Consider the following 26167-nt stretch of genomic DNA (forward strand, 5'->3'; position numbering starts at 1 on the left):
TCCTTATATATTTATTTGTCTTATTCCTTAGTTTAGTTTACCGTGTTTCTTATCTTATTTTCTTTTATTATTCATTCTTTCCTACAGACATTCACCGTTTCCGTTTCCTAAAACAGTTTTCCTCTTTCGTCCAAATTTTCTATTTAATAATACTTTTTTCTATTTATGCATTTCACTTTCCTATCGAGATTCTTTTTTGTTTTCATGTTTCGTTTAAAAAGTTTGTCGTTTTCCCGATTTTGTAGTTCTTCCTTTTGGTAAAGTTTTTGTCCACATCCTCAGTTTTCTTACACATTTCTTTTTGGTTTCTCATTTTTTTCTTTCTATTTCGTTTTATTACTTCATTCTTCTTTCCTGTTTCGTTTTATCACTTCATTAATTTTTTTTTGTTTTTCTTGTGCCATATTTCCAACCTATCTTCGGTTGTTTTGTTCCTTCCTACTTCTCATTCCCGGTTGGTTCTGCTATCTCGCTGATTAATTTTTATTACTCATTGTCCTTTTTCATTTTTGTTTTGTTTCGTTTATTCCATCCATTTTTTTATTTCTCAATTTTTTTCCTTCTGTTTTCGATTTCTATTTTCTATTTTTCTTTAAGGCATAAGCTCCTTTTCAGTTCCTTTAATGTCTTTCTCATGTAACTGATCATTTATTTCTTCCATTCTTTTTTTTTTTCATTTTCTCGTGTACATTTTGCATTCTCTTTTGCAACTAGCTTATTGCTTTTCCCTTCATTTGTTTCCATTATTTCTTTAATTGTTTTTCATTTGAATCATTTCCGATTCACAATACTTCCCATTTTCTCAATAAATTTTCAGCAACTACTGTGTGTGTACAAAAATTGAGATTTTGCTTTTCATAGTCCGAATGATTATAGCCGTGAAATTGGGTTTCCTATCAAGAAATAATTTCGCAAATTACTTCAGCTGGCGATAAGGAAAATATACACTCCCCATAAGTAGACACTTAGTCTGTCTGTCTTCGTTACTGGTGTGGCGCCAAGCAAAACAGATTTTGTAGTATGACCATGACCAACTTTTGAGATAATTAAATATCAGTTAAAAATAGAATCTATTTAGATTCACTTGATTTGTAAATTTATAAAATGCATTAATTATCGACAGAATTATTCACAAACAGGTCTTATGAAATGTTTGAAAAAAAAAATCGAATTTTTAGGATACTAACAGTTACAATAATGAACCGTCACCCTGTGTCAAAACATCAAACCTTAAAACAATTCGCTCGCGATATAAACCATTTTGGATGCATCTGTCAAGCATCACACCTGTGAAATTTAACATTCAAAAAGACCATGGTTAATGATTACTCGAGCTTCAATTTCGGTCGATAAACATTTCGTGCCACATCCGTGAGACACCTGGCCGCCATTCCACCCACATCAAATGCATGCGTCATTGGCGGCAAAGGCTGCAGCCACAATCACACAGACAGACGATGCAAAACTCAGGTCCAATTGTTTACCGCCCCAAAACAGCCTGCCAGCAGCGCGCAGCGTCGCGAATGCATACAACGACGAACCGTCGTCCTCCGTCAATTTCCGCGCGTTTAGTTGGTTAAGAATCGGTACGGAAAGCCATACGGGAGAGAAAAAACCAGCATCGGTCGAGGGAAAGCGTTGTTTTTCAACTCATTGGCTGTTCAGTTCTGATTCGGACTTGACCGCGCGCGTTTTGCTTTTCCTCGTCGATCCGACAAGAGTCGGACCGTCATTGTCGCCAGCCAAACAAAAAACGGCGGCACTCTTAGCCAACCTTCAATCCGAAAAGTCCTTTGGATTATTTCCATAGCTCAGAGGTGCTTTCTCCTACGGTTGGTGGCTTAACATGGTGACGCTGCAGTGTTTGTTATTCGTTTGCTGATTTTCCACCGAAGGCTCCACCACCGCACCGGGCGGGAACAGACAGCTGTGTATAACGGGGTTCGCCCTGTGTGTGACTGTTGGGTGGAAAATTGAAAGAGCTCTCAGTTCGCGGTCGTCCGTCCAGCTGATCGGAGCTGATTGTTCGAGGGAAAATGCCAGTGTTCAGACCGCTAGATTTTGTTAATGTGCGTTAATACACGTGGTGCCTTAATGTGAACAACAGTGCTTTTTGCCGCTGAAGGCGAGTTACGGTGGTTTCAGTGAGGTGGTTAAAGTGTTACAGGACATTGTCCAATTTGGTAGTTTTTGGCGGGAAACTATAATCTCGGCTGCAAGCAAGTAGTAGCAGGAGGTAGGGAGTTTCGCAAACCGGACGTCACCGACGACGATGGATCGTGCATGCATGGATTAACGCAGAAGCTAAACGTGTTCGTGATTGGAGTGTGTGAAAATGGATGAAACACGACTCGTTGTCTAATGCACTAATTGAAACCAAATAGACGGGCATGAAACGGGTATGAAACGGGAGCAGTTATTAGATTGACGTCCAGCGATTGCGGCCAGGCGACGCCATTGATTAGGCGGATTAATTGCTGCTTAGTGGTTTTAACGGCGGTGTGTGCGTGTGTTTGTGGGAACCAGAGCAGATATCGCAGTGTTGTTTATATGTGCTCCACCTCCCCTTTTAAGGGTTAGTTCGGGGGTTGTGCTGCTGATGAATGAAGATGGACATGCTCATTATTTGATGTGTACATGTTAAACACGCTTTGATATTAGGAAAATTAACTGTACGGCAAATGGAGTCTGTTGTGTTTTTAGATCTTTGGTTGTTGGATGTATTCAATCGTTATGCAATGATTTGAATTAATTTTAAGGCAAATGTTGAATGTGTGTAATAGTGAATATTGCATTGGCTTTGCAGGAAACTAAACACTCATTTCTATGCCAATTAAAACACGATATAACAGTTTTAAATTTCATAGAGCTGCTGGATTTTTTAGCGTAATTAAAAAAAAAACATTTTCACTTAGTTAACTAACGAATATTGAATTATATTCGTATAATATTACCTTCTCCAACAAGCACCAATAAGTGAGCAAAAGGCAAAATGCTTATCCCAGTTAGCCCGGTAGTGAAATGTTAAAAATCTGGTGGAGCACTCCATGTCAGAAATTTAAAATTCATCAAAACGCTAAAGTGAAAACTTATAATTAGTTCTGAACAATTATAAATAAAAACATACAAAAAAAAACAAAATTTTCATGAAGAAATCAAAAGTTTTAAATTCGGGTTGATAGATGCAAATTACATATTTATGACGGTACATTTAAATAAACGTTTACAGCCAAAACGACCAGGAAATAGACGAAATTTCAATCAGATTTTCTGATTTGATTGACACATTTAACACGTGCTTGACTCATAAAATTGCGTATTTTCCACGGATAGAGAATTTCATTACGAGTACTAGGGAATCATTTATTGTGTGTACCCTAACACACAGAGAGTCTTGAGTGAGAATTCCCAGGATACCTATAACTCGGTAATAGAATTGTTTCTGCGATACGGACAGAATCCGTTCGAATTGCATATGGAAAATCTTCTTATTAATTTCTCAAGCATCCAAATGCAGGAATCATCAGGCTTCATTTTGGAAAATCTTTCGGATCCGCATACACGCATCTGCGAACAATTCCAATTTGTGCTGGAAATAGGATACATGTTTTATGAAAAATACTAATTGTTGTGGTTCTACACGTTGCGATTTTTAAATTTCATCGTAAAACTTTGATGTTACAGAACATTATAATGCATATAATGTTATTATAACTTTGTATAGGCGATAAAAGCGTCCTGGCTGAAGGCCTCTCTGCAAACAATTTACACAAGTGAATTGCAATATATTCTACAATATAAGAAAATTCAGATTCAGTTTTCATACAGTTGCGGTCCCCTTTTTTACGTGCTGATTTGTCTGTTGAAAGTAATGCCTAACATCTCACAACTTTTAACTGCAGAATAACTGTCTATACTGCTTGGCAGAAGCTAATTCAGATTTGCATTTCTGAGATGAGACGGTGGATCTGATTGAGGAAATATAAATTTCATTTTAGTCATTTCTTTTCAAAAGTGTTCTACTTTCTGATTTAAACCTGTAACTTGTTATTTCAATTCTGGAAGTAATATCGACCAAACACTTGTGTAACTGATGGTTAACAAATAAAAATTTCTTATTGAGAAAGATTCCATTAAAGCAAAACTAAATTCACTATTTTGTTTGAAATCGTGGGCGCCCTCGATAAGAAATCCGTAATCCTCAAGACTGCCCTTTCTTGAGGACTAGGATTCTTGAAAGAGAATCATGTTATGAGATTTTTTTCGGATATGGGTCAGAATTCGTGAAACGGATCACTAAAAATCGCGATGTATAATTTTTTCAAACAAATATCAAAAACTTCAAGAGTTTCGCTCGGCAAGTTGATTTTTCAATTTTTACTGGATTTGAGTAAGTTTTCAAGTTGTTATTGACATTTGAAATTTGGGTCAATATATTTTTTATATGAACATATCTTTAAAAATATTGCATCGATTTTAATGAAATTTTCACAGCAGATGCATCCCAAGTTGTAGTTTCTAAAAATATTTTTCTTGGGCAAAAAAATATTTTTTCAATAGTAACTATTTAAAACAATATGTTGACAAGCTATGTTCTGGGGCATTGAAAAATCTGGAGAAAATCATAAGTATTTTTGACGAAATTTCGAAACTGTCCTGAAAATTTCGAGTTGGTGATATTTTTTGTTCAAAAGATATGGGGTTTCAAAGTTGGTGCCGCAACGCATTTTCAAGCGAGAAACGCCCATAAACCCACACAGTACCAAAATATGAAATTTACAACTAATACAAATGAAAGCACATAACGATTTCTAGCACATAAAGTGAAAAACATATACATTTTCACACCGTTAATAATGTACAATACAGAATCGTTTTAAGCCATGTAAATTTGTACGTTAATTGATATAAACTTAAAGCTTCGAATATAAATATGCATGCAAATTCACAATATATTCATTTACTTTGCATGTGAATATAATGACACACGGAATATTACGTGGTTTCCAATGCTCCATTTATGTGCATTTAAAGTAATGTAAATTTTTTTTACTGTGCAGCTTTCTTCAGTTCTCATATCAAAAAGCGCTTCATAATGACTAAAAGTAAAAGCGTGAGCCCACTGGTGCGTTCTGTACGGTTGTCCCCTAACTAAATTTTACAAACAAATAAACAAATAAAGTGTGTAGGTAGACTTGCGAGTTGTTTGGGGCATAAAGTTTAATGTCTTCGTCATTGAATCGGGTAACAGACTAAGCATATTATGACCGTTCTGCGGCTAAAAATCATTTCTATCAAACTTAGTTTGCAAGCCTTACAGAGTTTTTGCACATAACTGAACTAAGATTGTCAAAAGTAATACCGCTTGCTAGCTTCTCGTTTGAAAATGGGTTGCGCCACCAACTTTGAAAACCCATATCTTTTGAATAAAAAATATCACCAACTCGAAATTTTCAGGACAATTTCGAAATTTCGTCAAAAACAATTGTGATTTTTTTCAGATTTTTCAGTGCCCCAAAACATAGTTTCTCAACATATTGTTTTAGATAGTTACTATTGAAAAAACATTTTTTCGTCCAGATTTTTTTTTTCAGAAACTACAATTTGGAATGCATCTGCTGTGAAAATTTCATTAAAATCGATGCAATATTCTTAAAGATATGTTTATTTTAAAAAAATAGTACGAGGGTGGTATCCAAGACACGACCGTATGTTTGACGTAGGACTACGATAGTTTTATATTTCATTTAGAGAATTCAGACTTTGTTCGATACGACCACGTTTCACTTTCGACACGGTTCAGTTTTGGCACGGTTCGACTGTGGCACACATAAGCCAAAAACGAGCGGTTATGTTTAATCATAATTTATAGTTTTCTTGTTTTGCTTTTAACCAATCCAAGCTCAACAACCACCAAAAGAAAGGCATTTTGTCCATTATGTTGCCGAAATGGAATACCGGAATCAGTAAGACGGTTCTGGAGATATGACCGGAACAAGTTCCAATAATCTAATAGACATAATCAAAGCAGTACTTAGTACCGTGCTATACCTCTAATTACTCAGGAGGGTCAAGTGTCTAGGTCGTAAAGGCTGTCGCCGTTGCGTTCCGGATACTTCCAGATTATTGAGCCTAAATCCATCAAACGACTTACAATCCTAAAACTAGTTCATTGGTGGCCATATATTGTTAAGGTCATATGCCACCAGAAAGTCATAAAAAGAATAGCGTTTATTTTAACATGGTCCGATTTTGACAACTGAAAAAAATCTGCAGACATCTATTCAAGAAGAAAAAAACCCTGTTTTTAACATTGATGAATACCTTTCAACCTAACGCAGTCAATTTTCTTCAACATGCGAAAAGGCCATTTTTATATAGGTCTTAAGTAAGAACGATTTAGTAGAAAGTAAGTAGAAACTTCCTTTCATCTTAAAATGCGCTTGTAAAAGATAACTCATTCACCGATTCCAAAGCAGCATCATTGTCAGTTTCTTACAACTGCTTAGCAAAGATGTCACATAAAAGATCCTGTATTTACAAGTTAGTTGGAAAAGTAACGATAAAGAGTTGCAGTTTTTAGTGGAAAATTTAGATTTACAAAAATTTTGAAATTGACATTTTTTTTTGTAACTCTAATATTTATTTAGGCCCAATCGCGTAGCATAATGGGGACGAATGTCTTCTTGGAGTAGGGAAAAGCCAGCTTGAGTAGAGCATGTATTCCGACTGCTCCTCCTCAAACAGGCATAAAAACCCTCTCATCTTTTCTCTTTAAAATACAATTTAAAAATACAAAATTGTTTCAACTTAAAACTATTATGCACATCTATTTATATCTATCTATATGATAAACGATCTATCTATATGATTATGTAATAAAATTGTGGATGATGAGTCCTTGTCTCTTAGGAATCATAACCTATGATGAAAAATAGAGAGAGAAAACAAAGGTTTAGTTTATTATCCTCAAAGATCTACATATAGGAAGAGGGACAAAGAGAAACAGAGAAAGAAAGAGGATTTAGATACGATAATTTATGTCTTTAATGAATTGGTAAACATGAGTGAGAAAACTAATATCATTGCTGGCAAGTGCATCCCGAACTTGCATTGCAGATGATGCTTTCCGTTCCCGGAGGGAATCGAAAAGTTTTTTCCTTGCTCTGTGGTATTTAGGGCATACGAAGACTACGTGTTCTATATCTTCGTACCCTCCACATTCGCAAAGGTTGCTATCGACTATTCCTATTCGATAGAGGTGGGCATTTGCAATGTAATGGTTTGACATTAGGCGTGAAATAACTCGTATAAAATCCCGAGTTAAATCGAGGCCTTTAAACCATGATTTCGTAGACACTTTGGGCGAGATGGAGTGCATCCATCGCCCCAAATCGCCAGAATCCCATTTTTATTGCCAGTTTGCCAGAGCCAGTTGTCGGGGCAGATAGAAATACTCGGCATAGGTGATCGGTCTATCAAATATATCTCCTTATATGGCACCCCTTTTTGCTAATAAATCAGCTTCTTCATTGCCTGGGATTAAGCAATGAGAGGGGACCCACACAAAGCAGATAATGAAAGACCGATCGACCAGCACTTCTAATATCCGTCTAATTTCCGGAAGGAAATAGGACGGGTGCTTGACCGGTTTAATCGATCGGAGAGCTTCGATAGAACTGAGGCTGTCCGAAAAGATGAAATAATTGCCTGGTGTCTTGAGCTCGATAATTCGCAGCGAATTGTGTATGGCAGCTAGTTCCGCTACGTATATGGAGCAAGGTTGTGCCAGTTTGCGGGATATGCGATGATCCATGTTGAAAATGCCATATCCGGAATGTCCATCCATTACAGATCCGTCCGTGAAAAAGGAATTCTGTTCTGGGAGGTGGCCGAATTTTGCCGAAAATATTAATGGCACAACTGTTGGTTTAAGGTGTTCAGGAATTCCATGGATTTCTTGTTTCATCGTCAAATCAAATACAACAGAAGGATTTTTGAGCGATGTTGAAATCTCACGGTATGGAGCAACAACCGAAGGATTTATCTCCATAGACATGAACCGCTGGTATACTGACATACAGGGTTTCTGAACAACTTCCAGACATTTCTCATAGTTCGCAATTAGCATTGGATTTGCTATTTCCGATCTGATGAGGAAACGTAGGGCCAGCTCAAAAAGTCTCTCTTTAATTGGTAGCACTCCAGCTATGACCTCTAGAGTCATGGTATGCGTCGATTGCATGCAGCCTAGAGCGATACGCAAACATCGGTATTGTATCCTCTCTAGCTTCAGCATGTGTGAGGCTGCGATACCTCTGAAACATATGCTGCCGTATTCTATTACGAGCAGAATCGTAGTTTGGTAGAGTCGTATCAAATCCTCTGGATGAGCTCCCCATGTGGATCCTGTTACCATCCTAAGAAAATTAATTCTCGGTTGGCATCGTTGCTACACGTAATTCACATGTTTTTCCCATGTGCACTTAGAGTCACACCATATTCCTAGATACTTGAAGCTAGGTGACTGAGTGATGGGTCTTCCGGACAAAATTAGCTCTAAACGGGGTGGTGGTCGCTTTTTTGAAAAGACTACCATCTCCGTTTTTTCAAGCGAGAACTCAATTCCAAGGCAACTGGCCCAACCGCTCAGATTGTCCAGCGTATTTTGCACGCTGTTTTTCATGTCTACAGCCAGAGACGCCGTGACTGATACTACGCAGTCGTCAGCTAACTGGCGCATGGCGCAGCCGTCCGCCAAGCATGTGTCGATGTCACTGATGTAGAAGTTGTACAACAGTGGACTCAGACAAGAGCCTTGGGGGAGACCCATGTAGCTTGTTCGTGTTATTGTTGAAGAACCGTGGTTGAAAAGTAAATGCTTTTCAGACAGCAGGTTGATCAAGAAGTTCGTCAATATAGGGGAGAATCCTCTTTGATGCAGTTTCTCGGAAAGAATTTCGATTGAAACTGAATCAAATGCACCTGTGATATCCAGGAAAACTGAGGTCATTTGTTGTTTGCTACCAAGAGCCATTTCCGCTTCTGTGGCTAGCAATGCTAGGTAAACGTTAGGGCCCTTGCCCCTACGGAAGCCGAATTGGGTCTCTGATAGCTGGTTAGTTGTTTCTGCCCAGTTGTCTAGTCTACGCAGGATCATTTTTTCAAGCAATTTGCGTATGCATGAGAGCATTGCAATCGGCCTGTACGAGCGATGATCTGTGGCAGGTTTATCTGGCTTTTTGATTGCGAAAATCTTAACCTGTCTCCAAGCTTCCGGGATCATATTGTTCCTGATAAGCTTATTAAACAGTACAAGAAATCGTATCTTAGCCGAATCCGGTAGGTTTTTCATCAAATTAAATTTGATCCTGTCCGGTCCTGGAGCCTTGTTCTTGCAAAAAGCGAGTGCGATTGAAAATTCCAGCATTGAAAACTCTGGTTCTTCAATGGCCGTTGTGTCGCTGAATTCCTGCTGTGATGGGACAGCGTCTGGGCATACCTTTCTCGCGAAATCATAGATCCAACGTTCAGAGTATTCATTAGCCTCATTGTTGTCGGACCTATTGCGCATTTTCCGAGTCGTATTCCAGAGATAGCTCATAGAAGCATCTCTGGGTAACGTGCTTATGAAATTTTGCCAGTACGATCTTTTTTTCAGCTTGTGCAGTTTAGTCTGTTTCAGTTCCAGCTCTCTAAACTGATCAAAAAGTTGAATGGAATGATCTTTCCTGAATGCTGCTTTTAGAGATTTTTTCATCTCGGTGCATTCTTTGTCCCACCATTGTTTGTTAGGACGAATTTTCAACTTGTTTTCAGGGGCGGGCCTCGTCTGAGATTGCAACGCGCTATCTAAATTAATGTTGCAAGGAAGTTGTATTCGTCAAATGGAGAAAGCTCATCGGTTGTTTCGAGACCCTGGGATATTATGTTTGCGAATTTTTCCCAATCAATATTCCGGGTGAGATCATACTCTACTTCGACTGTGGTAGCAGACTGGAGCCTGTTCATAATCGAAATACTTATTGGCAAATGGTCACTACCATGGGGATCTTGAATAATCTCCCATTTACAATCCAAAGCTATTGAGGAGGAACACATAGACAAGTCTAAAGTGCTCTCTCGTATTGGAGGCCTTGCTATTCTTGTAGCTAACCCAGATATATTCAATAGGGTCATACCGAACTCGTCTAGCAAGCTTTCAATAAAAATAGGCCGGCTATCATCTCCAGGTGCTCCCCACGCCACACCGTGGGAATTGAAGTCTCCTAAGAGAAGACGTGGTGTCGGAAGCAGCTCCGTTATTTGAGTTAGCTGCAGCCGGTTAATAGTGGCTCTGGGTGGAATGTAGACTGATGCGACAGTGAGGCTCTCACCAGCAATTGTTATATGGCAAGCAACAATTTCTATACCATCAATTGCTGGAAGAGGGATTCGGAAGAATGGGTAGCATTTTTTTATACCAATGAGCACTCCACCATAAGAGTTTCCGCGGTCTAATCGGATGATATTGAAGTTTTGAACGGTTAGTGTTGTATTCGTTGATAACCATGTTTCTGATAGCGCGAAAATATCGCATTTGCTATCGTGAAGCAGGAGTTTAAATTTATCTAATTTGGGGGTCAAGCTCCTACAGTTCCATTGTATGATCCTTGTTGTCGATTCGTCACTTCTGTTGTCTGATTTAAACATCGAAGGATACGAACGCGAGGAGGGGCCATTTGGTGCTTAGTTGCTTACCCAACATGCAAATTGTTGGAAGCCAAGCCGAAATCATACTTTTAAGAGAATCGGATAAACCAAAAGTGATAAATATCCATTCAACGATCATTTTGAATGAAATACAACCATCAGAGGACGGTTTTTCAGATTCCGATGACAATTTAGTTGTGGGAACAGCTCGTTTCCCTGGGAGCTTAGGGAACTCTTTATCGCAGTCAACTTTGAAACCTGGCGGTGACGCTTTAGCATTTTGCTTGGAAGTGGAACCACGAGGGGTATCATTAAGCGCCTTCTTCTGCTCCTTTCTAGGGAGTTTAGGAGAAGAAGCACTTGGCCGTTTTCGTACAGCTCCGGTTGATAGCAGTGGTTGATAATCCTCTTCGTCATCATTTGAATCATCGTTTTCCAAACTGGAGTAACGATTTTCCTCCTGCTGTAACGCTGTCTTCAGCATCTGTGCGAAAGACTGCTTACTGCGTTGTCTGGTCGATTTTTTTAGTGCGTCAGAGCGTAGCTTATACTTTGCGCACTCTTCAATTTTGTGTGGGTTGCCACCACATAAGGAGCATTTTGCTTCCTGTTCGCTACAAGTGTGGTTCTTCTCCATTATTTCACCACACTTGCAACATTTAGTCTTATTACTGCAGTAGGCTTTCGTGTGCCCTAACTGCAGACAATTAGTACAGGTCATTACTTTCGGAATGAAAAGTCTAACCGGTAGTCGTAGTTTGAATAGCTCTAAATAATCCGGAAGCACTTTTCCTTCGAACGTCACTCTAAACGAGTCGTTCGGGGAGTATTTGCCCATGTTGTCTTTAGAATACATTCTTCGGCATTCTAGAATTTTTATTTCTGGAAGGTTTGGGATTTTAAAACGTCCTGTAAGATCGGGTTCTGTTACCACGCCCTCGATCTCAATAGCGCGTGCCGGAATATATACCCGGTACTCAATGGTAAAATTTTGATCTTCAACGACCGCATTTGCGTGTTCAAGATCAGAAAATGTCACCTTTAATTTGTCAGCTTTGACCTTATATACCTCGATTAGGCTGGTATATCTCAAGCGCATAGTTTTACAAATTTGCACCACTTTCAGGGGTTTGTTTTTGGGACGAATATATGCAACCCAGCGAAGTTCAGGTTGATTCTTCCGGTACTTCTTTACTCGAATTGGTGCGTCATTGGTGGATGGGATAGGCGAAGCAGTGTGACGAGGTCTCTTACGTTTTTTCTTCACATCAGAGAAACCGTCCACACTGTTGTTAGGGGTGTCAGAGAAATCCATTACAGACTCTTCTCCCTCTGAACAGGAGGAAAGGTCCGGGGGAATAGACAGTCCACCCACCGCCATTGGGTCGTGAACTGTCTACCGCCGAAAATTTTATAAAAACGAGTTACTTATATACACAAAAGTAATGAAGATGATTTATATAATATAAAGTAGAAAAAGGGAAGACAGGAAAAAAAATAAATAAATATGTATAAAAAGATATGCCAAAGAGAATTAAATCGTAGTATCACTTATCTTATACATATATCGATGGAAATCCGCAACACTGGATACGCTGTCGCTGTAACTGCGTAGCGGCGGCGCCACTTGCTTCTCTCCAGTCGGGGTTCCCCCACCAGTCACAGCAATTCTCTGTGATGCGGGACGGGCAATCCGAAGTTAAATCTGCACACGTATCAGCATACGCGCCAAGTACACCACTACCACAGCTGCACTCCCCTGCTGCGGGGCAATCCAGACCAACGCAGTATATACGGTTGATCGTGCCGCTCTCGTCTGCACGCACAGCGTACCACTACTACAAAACTCCACTGCACACGCGAACGCTAGAATGAAGCGGGAATTAATTCGGTAAACTGCAGAACGCAAGAAACTCGACTTATCTGCTCGGCTGCCGAATAAGCAATGAAAATTGACATTCAAATTTATGAACATGTTAACATTCATTTTTTTTTTTTTAGGCCAATTGAAATATTTATTCATTAAGCAGAACCAGAAAAAAATTAATCAGTTTTTAGATACCAATAAAAAAAATAAGCAACAAAATGCCATATTTGAAAGTCATCTGTCTGTTTCCTTCAAAAATAAACCTAGCTCGGTTTGATAAACAACATTAACCTCTCCAATTGATGTTTGCATAATGTTGTTCGATTACAAGTCCGGCAATGACAGGTTGTGTTTATATGTTTAGTATCTAAATAGTTTCTTGCAGATGCTGATGTAATATTTTTGTAATTGAAAAATACGAATGTTTAAAACCTAACGTCAAGATGCATATAATTTGGTTTTTCTCTATGCCACAACCGCGTAATGCAACTAGGATTGTCATATTGAATTAAATTTATTTAACTGGAAAAATATAACCATCAGTACAGCTTAAACGAGCTATCTGAACTATCTTTTTAAAAATCTTTGCGAAGCATATTGGTTTTCTATTGCCTTTTAAAGAGCCTATAGTTGGTCGTTTAAATAAATCTGAGAAGAACAGAGTGTAGAATTCAAAACGACAGCAACGCAATGCAACTTCAAGTTTTAGAAATTTGAAAGAAGTTTTTATCATTAAACATGGATATAAAAATCACTACGGTTGCAGTTCAAATGCCATCTACTCGTCACGACAACCAAAACAAAATGAGCAACGAGGAAGAAAGCTTCTGATTAGTAGAATGTCCACGATTTTCAACACAACTTTTGTTGAAAAGATATTTTAATTATTATATTGCAATCTTTCGCAATATTCTACCTGTCGATTGAAAATCAGTGTTTGGAATCTGTTCAGGGGTAGTAATACAATAAGCACTTTAAAACGATGAGAAAACATCTGTTGCAGCTATATAAAGCGAGCTCGTGATTGGTTGAAAGCTGCGAAACTGAACTAGAAAAAGTGGATTTCAACTGAACTTTTTACTAATTTGCTGTTCAATGTGCAATGTGCAATATACAATGATATGCCAATTATTGTCTCACATGCTTTGGCAACCGTCGTCGTTCGATCAAAGCATTGGTGCTCAAAATCCGTTCAGTTGTAATCACATATTGGATGCAACATCCAACATCGTGATATACTGTTGCGTACAGAATTATTTTATCCCCGGCCGCACAGCGTGGCTTAACTGCACACAAATGGTAATCGAGTGCTACTGCACTGACGACGAGCGACCGTCTTCTCATACATGGCTCGGTGCAGTACTGTTGCCTGTGCCAGAATGTTTTCCTTCAAGACATCAGTTTTAATAACATTGTCACAGCAGATCCTTTAATTGTCTGATAAAGGAGGTTGTTACGAACTTTCCGAAAAAGCTTCACTTTCAAGACATCAAAATAGTCTAGGTTCATAGAAGCAAATATTAGTTGACTTGTTGGGACGGGGAGATTCTGTCAAATTTTTTTTTTTGCCACTGATATAGAGGTTGTCATAGCAGGCAGTTGGTGTCCACTCATGAAGTCTGTGTCAGGCGTGCTCGCATGTGATTGGTAAATTGTTCGTGAAAATATGACCTTGAAATTTTTCATCAATTTGCACTATTTAACAAATATGTAACAATGATATATGAAGAATCACAAAATTGTCCATCATTTTATCAATCCAACGACATATTGATTATTGTGATCCATCATGTGCTTACATCAGTATTACCGTTTGAAATCTTTCATTCCGACGTTACATCTTGGTTTTTAGTTTCCTCAGAATGTATCTCGATAGAGCGGGGGCCTAGTGTGGTTGGTAACGTCTCCGCCAACCACGCTCGACGCCTGGGTTCGAATCCCACCGCCGACATAGGTGTCGATGGTTGTGAGGTGGCGTGATCTACTCACAACCAACCCAACTGGTCTAGATTCAATCCTAGCCGACACCGGGAGATTTTCTAAGGCGAAAAATCTCTGAGATCACGCCTTCCATCGCATGAGGAAGTAAAGCCGTTGGCGCCGGTCCGTTGATTAACGAGTCGTGAGTTAGGGTCCTGGGTGTGGAGTCGCCTCCCTGGGCGTCGGTGATTGGCCACAACAGTGGCGGAACTAGACCGACGGAAAATAAGCGAGAATAAAAAAAAATGTATCTCGATAGAGTGCGGTTAGACGTAGTCCTACGTCAAAAATTACCTAAATTTCAAATGACAATAACAATTTGAAAACTTACTCAAATTCAGTAAAAATTGGAAAATCAACTTCCCGAGTGAAACTCTTGAAGTTTTTAATATTTATTTGAAAAAAATAAGCATCGCGATTTTTAGTGATCCGTTTCACGAATTCTGACCCATATGGAACCTTTTAAACTGTCATGTGCTCGACGGGATACCCGGGTACCTTTTCAGGTTTCATAAGACGAAATTTCATAGTTCACATCAACCAATAGTGATAAAAATCAGAGTCATCTCATCGGACATCAACCCAATTCCGCAAATACCCATATTATGTGGTATTCGGCCATTTAAAGTTGTTTTCTAGAAGGCGTCTAGAGTCGTTTACCGGTCCCACGACGTCATCACGGTTCCAAAAATACTCAATTTGAATGGTATTTGACCTTGTTTTATTCAATTGTTTTATGGCCACTAGAAGCCCCAGTGGAAACTGTTCCGGAAGGATCATTTCGACGGTATATCTCAAAATACCCAAAACCTTAAAATAACCTGTGAAAGTAATTTTATAAACTTTGAACCACTTGTCAAAAAACTCGCAAAATTCCTCAGTTTCGGAACATATCACCAAAAAGCCGAATTTCCGGGAAAGCAGATAAGTTACTGAATCTCTCGGTGCTAAAACATTCGAAATCTGATGAAAATTGTGAAGGTTATTACTTACTTGACTATGTTGGCTGACCGTTCACCGGTCTAGGGCCGAGCGAATTAGAGATTTCCAGTTTAACCCTCTAGTGCCCAATGCCGCCATTTGGCTTCTGTCTTGGGCAGCCGTTCTCCAGTCTCCTCCTACACCAGCAGATCGTGCATCTTATTCCACCGCGTGCGAGGCCTACCATGGAGTCGACGGCCTCTTCCTGGTTCCCTACTGAAGATAGTTTTGGCGGCTCTCTCGTCAGGCATTCTGGCTACATGTCCAGCCCACTGAAGCCTGCCCCGCTGTATTACCTTCACTATATCAGCATGTTTGTATACCTGGTTCAACTCGTGATTCATGCGTCTGCGCCACACTCCATCTTTCCAATTTATTGACCGCAGAACTTTACGCTCAAAAACTCCGAGCACTCGTCGATCAGCTTCCTTCAGCGTCCATGCTTCATGTCCGTGAAGGGACACCGGGAGTATCAGCGTCCTATACAGCGCAAGTTTTATGCGAGTTGGCAAACTACTGGACGTTAGCTGGTTACGTGGTCCGTAGAAGCCCTGTTTGCAGCTGCAACTCTTCGTTTCACTTCATGGCTCATATCGTTGTCACATGTCACAAGCGTACCAAGATGAACGAATTCATCAATCACTTCAAATCGTTCCCCATCTATCTCCACCTCAGCACCAACACCACAGGAACTTCCACGCTCCCTACCAGCTACCATGCCATTTATTTTGGTAGAGTTAATGACGAGTCCCAATCTCGCAGCTTCCCTCTTAAAAGGCACAAGGGCATCCTCCACGGCCCTACGGTCGATACCGTTGATATCAATGTCATCCGCAAAACCAAGAAGCATGTGAGATTTCGTGATTATCGTACCATTTCTCTGCACGTTTGCTTTTCGTACTGCACCTTCAAGAGCGATGTTGAACAGTAAGTTAGAGAGCGCATCCCCCTGCTTTAGTCCGTCTAACGTTACGAACGCGGCTGATGTCTCGCCAGCTATCCGCACGTACGATTTTGATCCCTCCAGCGTCATACGACTCAGCTTAATTAGTTTCGTCGGGAAACCGTGTTCCAGCATTATCTGCCACAGCTCGTTTCTTTTCACTGAATCGTATGCCGCTTTAAAATCTATAAACAGATGGTGCGTCTGCAGGTTATACTTGCGGAACTTATTGAGAAACTGTCGCAGGGTGGAAATATGATCCGTCGTGGAACGCCCCTGCTGAAAACCAGTCTGGTATTCGCCGACGAAGGATTTCGTTAACGGTCGACAGTTTCGACCAGTCGTTCGGCTTTGTTCATCCGCCCAAATCCTCAGTATTATCTGGTGGGTCGCATAGTACAGCCGCTCGCTTCCCGCTTTTAGAAGTTCGGCCGAGATATTGTCCTTCCCAGCAACCTTGCCGTTTTTCAGCTCACTACTCACTCTTCTCGGCTCCTCCTGTATTGGTGGCTCCACAGCTTGTTCGTCACTCATAATCGTTATCCTGTTCCTGCTCTGCTCATCCGGCTCCTCGCCGTTCAATAGCGCCAGAAAGTGCTTCTTCCACCTGGCTGCTACCGTCGGTTTATCAGTAAGCAGGTTGCCGTCCTTGTCATTACACGTGACCGGCACAGGGAAATTCCTCCTTCTGACTCTGTTAACTGTTCTATCGAAGCTCCGTACGTCATTTCTAGCATAGCTGTCTTTTGCGCTGGCGAGCATTAGCTCCTAGTTGTAACTTCTCTTTTGCTACTCCCGCTACTCAGTCGCAAGAAACTCTACGAGCCCTCAGGGTCTGCTCGTCCATAAGGAGAGGTCAGTTTTACGAAAGAAGAATAAAATCACTTGTTTGAATTTTGGTGTATTTGGCACGATAAATTTCCTAACAGTTCCCTAATGTCCCTACTCTATGTGTCTTTATGAATTGACTTACGTGTTACGTGTGTGTGTATGGTCGTGCCTGGGCCCGCCGTCTGTCGCTGTCACGCTGCTGCCTGCCGCCTTGAAGTTGCCGTCCTTGCCGAGCCGTGGATGTCGCCGCTGCTAACTCGGATACATCTGCTTCCGTACTTCCTGGTAATATACCAGCTCCACTCGGGTACTGCCGGGTTCGTCCTGACGATGACAATAGCCGCTCCACCGGTTGATACGACACCTGCTCTCGAACCTCCCGAGATCTGTCCCGATTCGCCTGTGTGCTGCCGGGTGCGGTCCGATAGTGAAACTAGCCGCTCTGTCGGTTGGTTAGCTCCGCTGCCTGGCTCCTGATCACTCCAATTCGAGGTTAACGGACCCACTAGGCCGGAAGGTAGGAACTTCAGATCGTTAACCGCTCGCTACATAGCTCGTTCCTTACTGCCTCGAGAATATTGTTGACCGCGATGAACCGCTACTAAATTATCTCGCGAATACGAGCCAGGTTGGTATTATCAGCTCTATGATGTCCAAAAACGTGTTCAGTGTTCAGTGTGTTATGTTAAGTGTACCTTGTCAGGGCTGAACACAATCCTTATCGTGTGTGTAGAGTTTGTGTATCGTGATATCTCCCTATGTAGCTAATTGAAGCTGGATATTCTAACGTATATTTTATTATTAATTTTCATATTGGACTTTTATATTGGTGTCAGGAATGGTATTCTATGCGATTTTTCGGTACTCGTAAGTAATCTACGTAGAAAACTGTATTCTACGTTTTCTACGGTAGAAAACCTCTTGCAAGTAGAAAACTCTCAAACACTCGAAAATTTACAGTATGAGTCATAAAATGCCATTCGCTGCGCTGATTAGGTGTTTTTAAATAACGGGAGAATTAATATAACAAAAGGAACACGAAGAAGCAAGAAAGTGTATTTCCGGGCTACTTCAAAAATATAAAGAAACTCAAAACAAATTTTTCTCTCAATAATTTCAATCGTAATTGACGGTTCAACAACATATTTGTTGTCATCCAAAAATGCTAATGAAAGCTGAATCGCATAATATACGTCACATACAAAATCAGTGCAACAGCAAAGGCGCATCTAATGTCTGATTTCTACAGAACTACGCTATCGCTGTCAAATCTCATATATTTAGAGCGTACCCAACATCTCAATGGTACATGGTTCCCCTGGCAAACTGAGTAACTCCGTAAATACGCATAATTGAGTAACAAGGCGTTTTAAAAACTGAGTGATTGTTACTCACTTTGTGGGTACAGTATTACTCAGTTTTGGGTTAAGTAATTACTCATTTTTTGGGTTCTGAATTGCAACTTAATTCGATTTACAAATTTATATACAGTTTCAAAGATAAAATTAAACAAATCTGGGTTTGTTGTTTGTACTGGCTAGAAATCCCTAGAATATTTTGCAAGCGGGACGTATTTCTAATCCGAAAACTTATGAAACAAATCAAAAACAAATTCAACCGAAGCGTCGTTGTACTCGACGTTACTCAAAACTAAATTATCCGGAGGAAACCCAAAAAGAGAGTAAATGTTACTCAGAATCTTAAAGAACCTTTACTCATTTTTTGACAACCACGAATATCGTTCTAAACTGAGTCAAAGTTGCTCAGTTCATGCATGAGTTACTAATTACGAGCGTGTACTATAGCTTTGGAAAGGCATAGAATGATGTCTACTACAGATAGAGATACTACAGCCTCTCTATTCCAGAGATGCCAGAATTTTTTGAAAAATTTCTGCAACGGCTCGAAAAACCGGAAAAATCTGCTTGAAATCTGAAAAAAATCTATCCGTAATTCAGAAAATTCGCGCTCGCACAGGCAAAAGCCTGCAAAAATCTGCACACATTTTGAAAAAGTCTGCGTAAATATAAGAAAACTCTGGTTCTTCTTTACATTACTATTCATTCAGACATGACGGCTTGAAGCTTTACACACCTGTTTGTTTGCGTCAGGGATACCAGATGTGCAGATTTGTTTGCAAACTTCTAGAGTCCGTGCGCAGACTTTCATTAATTCGCAGATATTTGCAGTTTTTCCATAGTTTCTGCAGATTTTTGTCAGAGTCTCCTCATACTCTTCTAAATGTGTGCAGATTTTTACTGTGCGAACGCATTTTTTCGGATCACAGATAGATTTTTTCAGACTTCAAGCAGTCTAGCAGCAGACTATTTTCCAACTGGGGTTACATACACAACGACATCCGAAACCGACTTTCAGATGAAACATTAAAAAAACCCGTTAATATTTATTTTACGTTGCGATCAACCAACCAAGTAGATGAAGAAGACTACGACTTTGGAATGCTTTTGGGAAGCTCCGAAATCGATTGAGATTAAAACTTAAACTTCGTTTATTCTTCATGTGATTAACCACAAAGAACTCTTTGCAGGTTTTCGTAGAATACTCTTTTTTGGTTAGGTATTCTACCAGAGGTATTCTACGTAGAAAACTCGTCAAAAACTACATGAGGTTTTCTACATGACATCCCTGATTGGTGTTTATGATATTTTTATATATATGTTAACTTTATCCCCTGGCTAGCTGTTTAAGTGATTTTCAACCCATCAGACTTGTTTACTAATTTTGTATTGAGACCGTCTATGAAAATAGCAAAAGGTCACATAGTATTCGCGCTTCTTCCGACGGTGGACTATATTTTCGGCAGCTTTTGCCTCCCTGTATCTCTCTCTCTGCTTTGACGTGTAGCCGCTGTGAGCATGCACGGTTCTTCACATCTGTCGCTCTATGGCACTCGGCATCAAAACAGCTGTTACGTTGTCTTCCACGCGTCGTACCTACCACCTTTCTCGCAGCAGTTTCGATGGCACCGTGGCTATTGCTCCACAGCCCATTTATGTCTTCAACTCTTTTCTCCTGCTGTTCTGCGATCCATTGATCCAGCTCTCTGGCTTATTCAGCTTTCAACCGCTGAATGTTGAAACGCGTCGTCCTATCTGTGCGAGATTTCAGCACGTTCGACAACCGTGCGCGGATCTTACAAACGACGAGATAATGGTCAGAGTCAATGTTTGAGCCCCGAAAAGACATAACATCAGTAACATCCGTAAAGGGCCGACCATCAATCAGGACGTTAACGATCTGGGAGCTGGCTTCTCCATTTGGATGACTCCAAATGTGTTTCCGAATATTTAAACGGGGAATGTAGGAGCTATATATGACCATTCCTCTGGCCGCGGCAAAGTTTATCAGCCTCAGGCCGTTTTCATCGATTGACGAGTGGAGTCTATGCCTTCCAATGACCAGACGGAAGAATTCCTCCCTCCCAACCTGTGCATTTGCATCTCCGAGGACGACTTTTACGGCGTTGTGTTGGGCACTCGTCATAGATTTGCTCAAGCTTGTCATAGAACTCATCTTCGAGTTCATCGGATTTGTCGTTTGTCGGTGCGTAGGTGTTGATTAAACTCTAGTTGAAGAATTTGCCCTTAATCCTCAACACGAATCAGTCATCTACGGGCCTCCACCGGATGACTTTTGTATTCTGATTTCCTAGCACTACGAAACCGACGCCCCGTTCCGCTGCTTTGCCGCCACTCTAATAGATGTGGTACTTGAAGGAAGTTCGTGAAATGGGGTCTACTGCACGGAATTGCCTTTCTCCGGAATTTGACCACCGAACCTCCTGAATCGCTGCGATTTCGATTTCACTGTAGTTCTCGAGCAAGTAAGCCAGGCCGCGCCGGTTCTTTGACGTTTCAAGTACCCAATTTCCAATCGTTTTCCTTAATTTTTTTCCGTGTTCGTAGCCTAGGTCTTTGCCGATTGATCCGTTTCGTATTTCTAATTTCGTAGTTCGTGGTCGAAGAAATGTTTCGGTATGCTACCTTACCAGGGTCGTGATACCTACATCCTGATGATAGGGTTGCCATCTTAGGTGTAGCTGGCGTGATACAGCATTCCATGATTTAGCCGCCCGCTCTGGGTCAGACACTATTGTACGCCGCTCCTAACTTGGGGATACAGCCGCGTACGATCCCCCTTCCTAGTCAGCATACGACCATAGTTTCCCCCGGGGGCTGGTTACACGTGTCCAACCATTTGCCAACCTTCATTTTGTAATTAATCTGCCTAAAAGTAAGAAACGAATTTTATTTTTTCAATTTTGCATGTTAAATCCATTTTGTTCGGCACCATACCATACTTCCATCTGCCTATTCAAAAACAATTTGTGAAGTTTTCAATAGAATGCCCCTAAAATCCAAAAAAAAATTATATAACTTTTTATAGTGATTTTCTGTAATTTATCAATGTTCAAAAATGTTGTTAACACACACAATACAAATAAAGTTTATTCTTATCTCTCTATTTATTCTGTTATTGAACAGTTTTCACTGTTATGTACTCGGCAGGGTACCCGGGTACCTTTTCAGACTTTAGTGCTTTAAAGAACAAGGATAACCTCAACCCAGCCAGCTAAAACTTATGGAATGCTCCTAACCAGTGGAAATAAACCATTTCTCATCATCAGACTGTTTATAGCAGCAGGGGGGGTCGATGGGGGAGGCTTCAAATTTGTATACCCCATAAGTACTCGGCAGGGTACCCGGGTACCCACAAAATGAAATGGTTCTTGCTTCTTCAGTTCTTGGCCGATTTTGGATCTTGGCTTGTCAAAAGATTGGAAAATCTGTCTACTTTTAGAATCTGAGACCGGCATGAGCCAGTAACCGCATATGGTTCCTGTAAATCCGGATCTTCGGGAGCATGTTCCGGTAAGACAAATTAGTACAATTGTCGATAAAACCGACCAACATTGGTATCAAAATTCATAAAACCACTCCAGGAGTTGATTTTCATTCATTTTGAGTCCATTTGATGAGTTGTCCGAAATGGCCATTTCGGAGCATATTCCCGACCTTGAACACGGTCCCAAAGATCCGGATTTACGGGAACCATATTAGGAACAATGGCTCTTTCGGCCCCACATACTAAAAATAGACAAACTTTCCAATCTTTTGACGGGTCAAGATTGAAAATCGGTCAAAAATCGAGGAAGTAAGAAGAAGAAAAAAAAATGATTTTAGGAAGCAATCTTTTGAAAACTCCACAAAGTCAATTTAAACAGGCAGATAAAAGTATAGGGTCTTCGTCAAAGTTGTTTTTTTTATAAAATGTGCCACAACTTCGTCGAACAAAGTGGATTTTTATATGCAAAAACGAGTAAAGTTAAATTCGGTTCTTACTTCTAGGTGGATTAATCACAAAATTGCAACTTTTATGAACTTTTATCTCCCAGATGGTCTCGAGGTGCGATGCTGGCCTAACAAGCCAGTCGTCGTAGGTTCGAGTCTCGGCTCGGGAGAGACTGTTAGTGTGTAGGATCGTAGCGCTAACCCCGCAATTGTCCTGCACACTAAACAGTCGCCTGCGAAGTCTGTGTATAAATAAATAGAAGGTAAAGTTCCGAATCGGAATGTAGCACCAAGGCTTTGCTTTTTTTATGAAACGGAGAATAAACTATGGGACAACTTTACTGAAGACACTACGGCTACCATTTCGATCTCGATTTTGCAGCTTTGGAAATAATCAGCCCCTGAGCAGATAAAAATAATTGGCGAAAGCGATAACGATTGATGTAATAATCAATTGACTTTAAATTTGATATTCGATTGCCAGCAAAAAATTAAAAAAGATATTTTGAAGGTATTCTTATCCCCACGCTATCTGTGATTAATTTGCAGGGCTTGTAAATTTCAAGTTTTCTGCCAGTTCGTGATATCCTCGCTCAGTGAAACTTGCCATACATGCTACTTGTTTATAGCTATTTGAAGAGCATCAAGGTGCCCATTTAACAGCGAAACGAATCTCGGATAAAAAAAAACATGTTAGTTTTATTAATAGATTTAGTTTCAGCTCCTAGTCGGCAGCGAGGATGAAAAATTTGCCTTTAGCTTATAAGATATTTTAGACCATAAGGCATTAGACTTAATTGGCTCCGTAAAACATTAATTTGTATTGTGCCGTGTCAAATAAATGTTGTGTGAAAAAAGGGTGCTTTTTTAGCAGCAGCCCTCAATATTATACCAAAAATTCGAATCTGTGAAAAAAGTAACATTGATTTGCACCACCAGGGTAACAAAACAGTTTAAAACTGACTAATGCAATCAATTCTTTCTATAATTTAATACTTTCCAGTGCTTCAATGTCGAAAAGAATTCTCCTCGGCTTTTAATCCGTGACAGTACTTCTTGGAAAACTATCGAAAGGCTGTATGCCATAGTGGACAAATCGTATGGCAAACTATGTAAATAATTAATTATTTCAATTTGCTCTTGGTTTTCCGCTAACTACACTTAAATGAATCACATGAAACATTTCACCGGAAGGCACCAGGAAAATTCCACACAGTCTGTTGCTAGTCATGAAAGGTACACGTGAGCTGGTGGCAATAAATAACCCAAGTTGGACCAAAGTATCTCTTCTATAGATCCAAAAAAGACATTCAACTCTTTTCTGTGCCTTCTGCTTGCAATGAATCCATACCAAAAGCCGAGTCTACAATAAGTTCAATAATACCGCTAAAGCAAACATCATAAATCAAACTTTCCTCTTTCCCTTCCAAAATGCTATAAAACTGTTGGACGTCACATGAGAGGAAACTCAATTTTCCAGTGAATTTTATATGAGCCTAAATCGATTGCAAAGCTCCTAGTTTACACGTAACAGCAACCGTGCGAAATAGGAGACCTGAAATTGAGCCACTCCTGGCTCAATCCGCAGAGAATACACAAACCCCAAAACGCCGGAACCGGGGGGCTCGTTATTTTCAGCCAGATGATACTTCTTCTTCTATCCCATCTAGCTGGCCAACAAGTGCTGTGCTGTGGTTGATGTGCTTCATGCAAACGACAAACAGATGTTCTTTTTACGTTTTCCATACATGTTCGTATGCAAAGTGACGTCTCACTACTTGTCTCGATGGGACATATTATTCTGAAAATCGAGACGGTCGATTTTCACTCCATCCTAGCGCAGGAGTGGAAACTGTCCCGAAGGTAATTTGATAAAATATGGATTCGGGATTGTCGCTGCTGCTAGTGCGAGTGGAAATACTGCTCTTGGAATTTGGGTAACGAAATATTGCAATGCAGATGGGTAGTAAAAAAAACATCAAAATCGGAAGTTTTGCCGTAGGTTATGCGCAAAAATTGCAATTAAAAGTATAATTTCTGCCATGATAATTAGGTTAGGGGCTATCTACATACCACGTGGACAGATTTTTAACGATTTTGACCCCCCCTCCTCCTCCGTGGACAAGCGCCCATATGAATTCTAATAATTTTGTATGGACCGTGGACATTCAACATACACCCCCCCCCCCCCCAAAGCTGTCCACGTGTTATGTGGATGGCTCCTTAGAGAGTGATGTTCAACCTGTTTATTGAAGAAGTAACCAGTGGCCTCGAATGGAGCCTTTGCACTTGGTGCAGAAGTTCTTGGTACAGATGTTCTTTCATGATTTCCTTTATATTGAAATTATTGGAAACAATCTAAAAACGGATCAAAACGACGCCACTGTAGATAACGTAGTTTGATTAAAACATGTAAAAATGAAGCTGTGATGGAGAAGTGGCTTACCTTACCTAACCACAAAATTTTATTTCCATAATGTACCGTTTAAAGTAAAGTTTTTCTTTCCTAGAATCATCCGTAAAAGCTTCACTTTTGTATGTTGCACGTTTGAATTACATTCCAGTGCACAGGGGGGTTCAAGTTGACACAAATAAAACCGATTATCATGAAATGTCACCTCGTTCACTCCGTTGCACGAATCAACTATAAAAATTCGGATACAAATTAAACCTTGAACTAGTGTCCAGTAGTTGCTTACAAGTAATTAACAAATAAATTAATGTTTCGTGTTTGGCAAGCGCACTTTATTGCAAAGTCGTAAACTCGATCGTTTATTCTTCCGAGGTTGACTTCTGCGCGTTACCGTTATCGCCGGTGCTATCGTCGGGCATCGGGGCTCCTGTTGCACTTCGGTAGGAAAACGCTCATCATAACGTCCGTGTCATAAATAAAATCTCTACACATATCTAACGACAACGGTTGCGAGAGCAAATAGTTTTGTTGTGAAGCGGCAGCTTGTACACGAGAACAGTTCCGTCCGGTGTGGAACTCTTGGACCCCCGTACACCACAATCGGTGAATTGTAGCCCGGTAGACATCGCACAATCATTTGTTAAATTATGTAAATCTTGTCTGCTTATTTTTTCGCTGCCGGCTGCAATTGCTGCAAGCCGGAGGATGCATTCCAGTTGACCTGACGGCGACCATCGCAGCGTCGTCAGTCGTCAGCACTCACAGTATCAGATAAATGAGCAATTTGACCGTACGGAACATATGTTATGATTATCAGTTGAAAGAAACGACAAGTGATAAACAACCTCTCCGAACTAGTAGCCCGTCACTCATCATCCACGGTTGTGTGGAAATTCTAGATCGTTAGATAAAACAGATGAATGCAAATCGCGCATACGCAACTCAATTTATTAATAGCCAGTTGTCGGTTGCAAACGCTTCACCATCTCGATTGAAGTGGAAGCTGTTTGTTAATTGAAAACTACCCTGAAGTACTTAGAACAATCGATTCGATTTTCGGTAACAATATAAAAGTTTCATGAAGATATATATCGTCTCTTTATTTCTCTATCCAACACAAACGACAACATTACCGTCATTTATCTTTG

At 40.3% G+C, this 26167-nt stretch overlaps 2 protein-coding genes across 10 annotated transcripts in view; one reads left to right on the top strand and one right to left on the bottom strand.

The window, feature by feature from the left end:
- The first annotated feature begins 1679 nt into the window (after positions 1-1679).
- Positions 1680-26167, top strand: part of LOC129721196 (glycine receptor subunit alpha-4) — a 91732-nt gene continuing 67244 nt past the window's right edge. For 2 of the 8 annotated variants that reach the window (XM_055673476.1, XM_055673482.1), the window contains exon 1: positions 1680-2399. The gene's annotated coding sequence lies outside the window, so the exon portion shown is untranslated. Of the gene's footprint in view, positions 2400-2445; positions 2576-14939; positions 17923-26167 lie in introns of those variants that run through there. The other 6 variants (XM_055673477.1, XM_055673478.1, XM_055673480.1 and 3 more) reach the window with 6 other exon arrangements.
- LOC129721198 (uncharacterized) lies at positions 6636-25411 on the bottom strand. Of its 2 annotated transcripts, XM_055673485.1 has the most exons (3): positions 25306-25411; positions 25053-25250; positions 6636-12558 (listed from the first exon to the last, which is right to left on the bottom strand). In XM_055673485.1, the coding sequence occupies exon 3, from the start codon at positions 12071-12073 to the stop codon at positions 10685-10687; it is 1389 nt and encodes a 462-aa protein (XP_055529460.1). In that variant the 5' UTR covers positions 12074-12558; positions 25053-25250; positions 25306-25411; the 3' UTR covers positions 6636-10684. The 2 variants fall into 2 exon arrangements, with proteins under 2 accessions (XP_055529460.1, XP_055529459.1); XM_055673484.1 differs by having other exon boundaries at positions 25058-25385.

The sequence above is a fragment of the Wyeomyia smithii genome, chromosome 2, assembly GCF_029784165.1.
Source record: "Wyeomyia smithii strain HCP4-BCI-WySm-NY-G18 chromosome 2, ASM2978416v1, whole genome shotgun sequence".
Classification (NCBI taxonomy): domain Eukaryota; kingdom Metazoa; phylum Arthropoda; class Insecta; order Diptera; family Culicidae; genus Wyeomyia; species Wyeomyia smithii.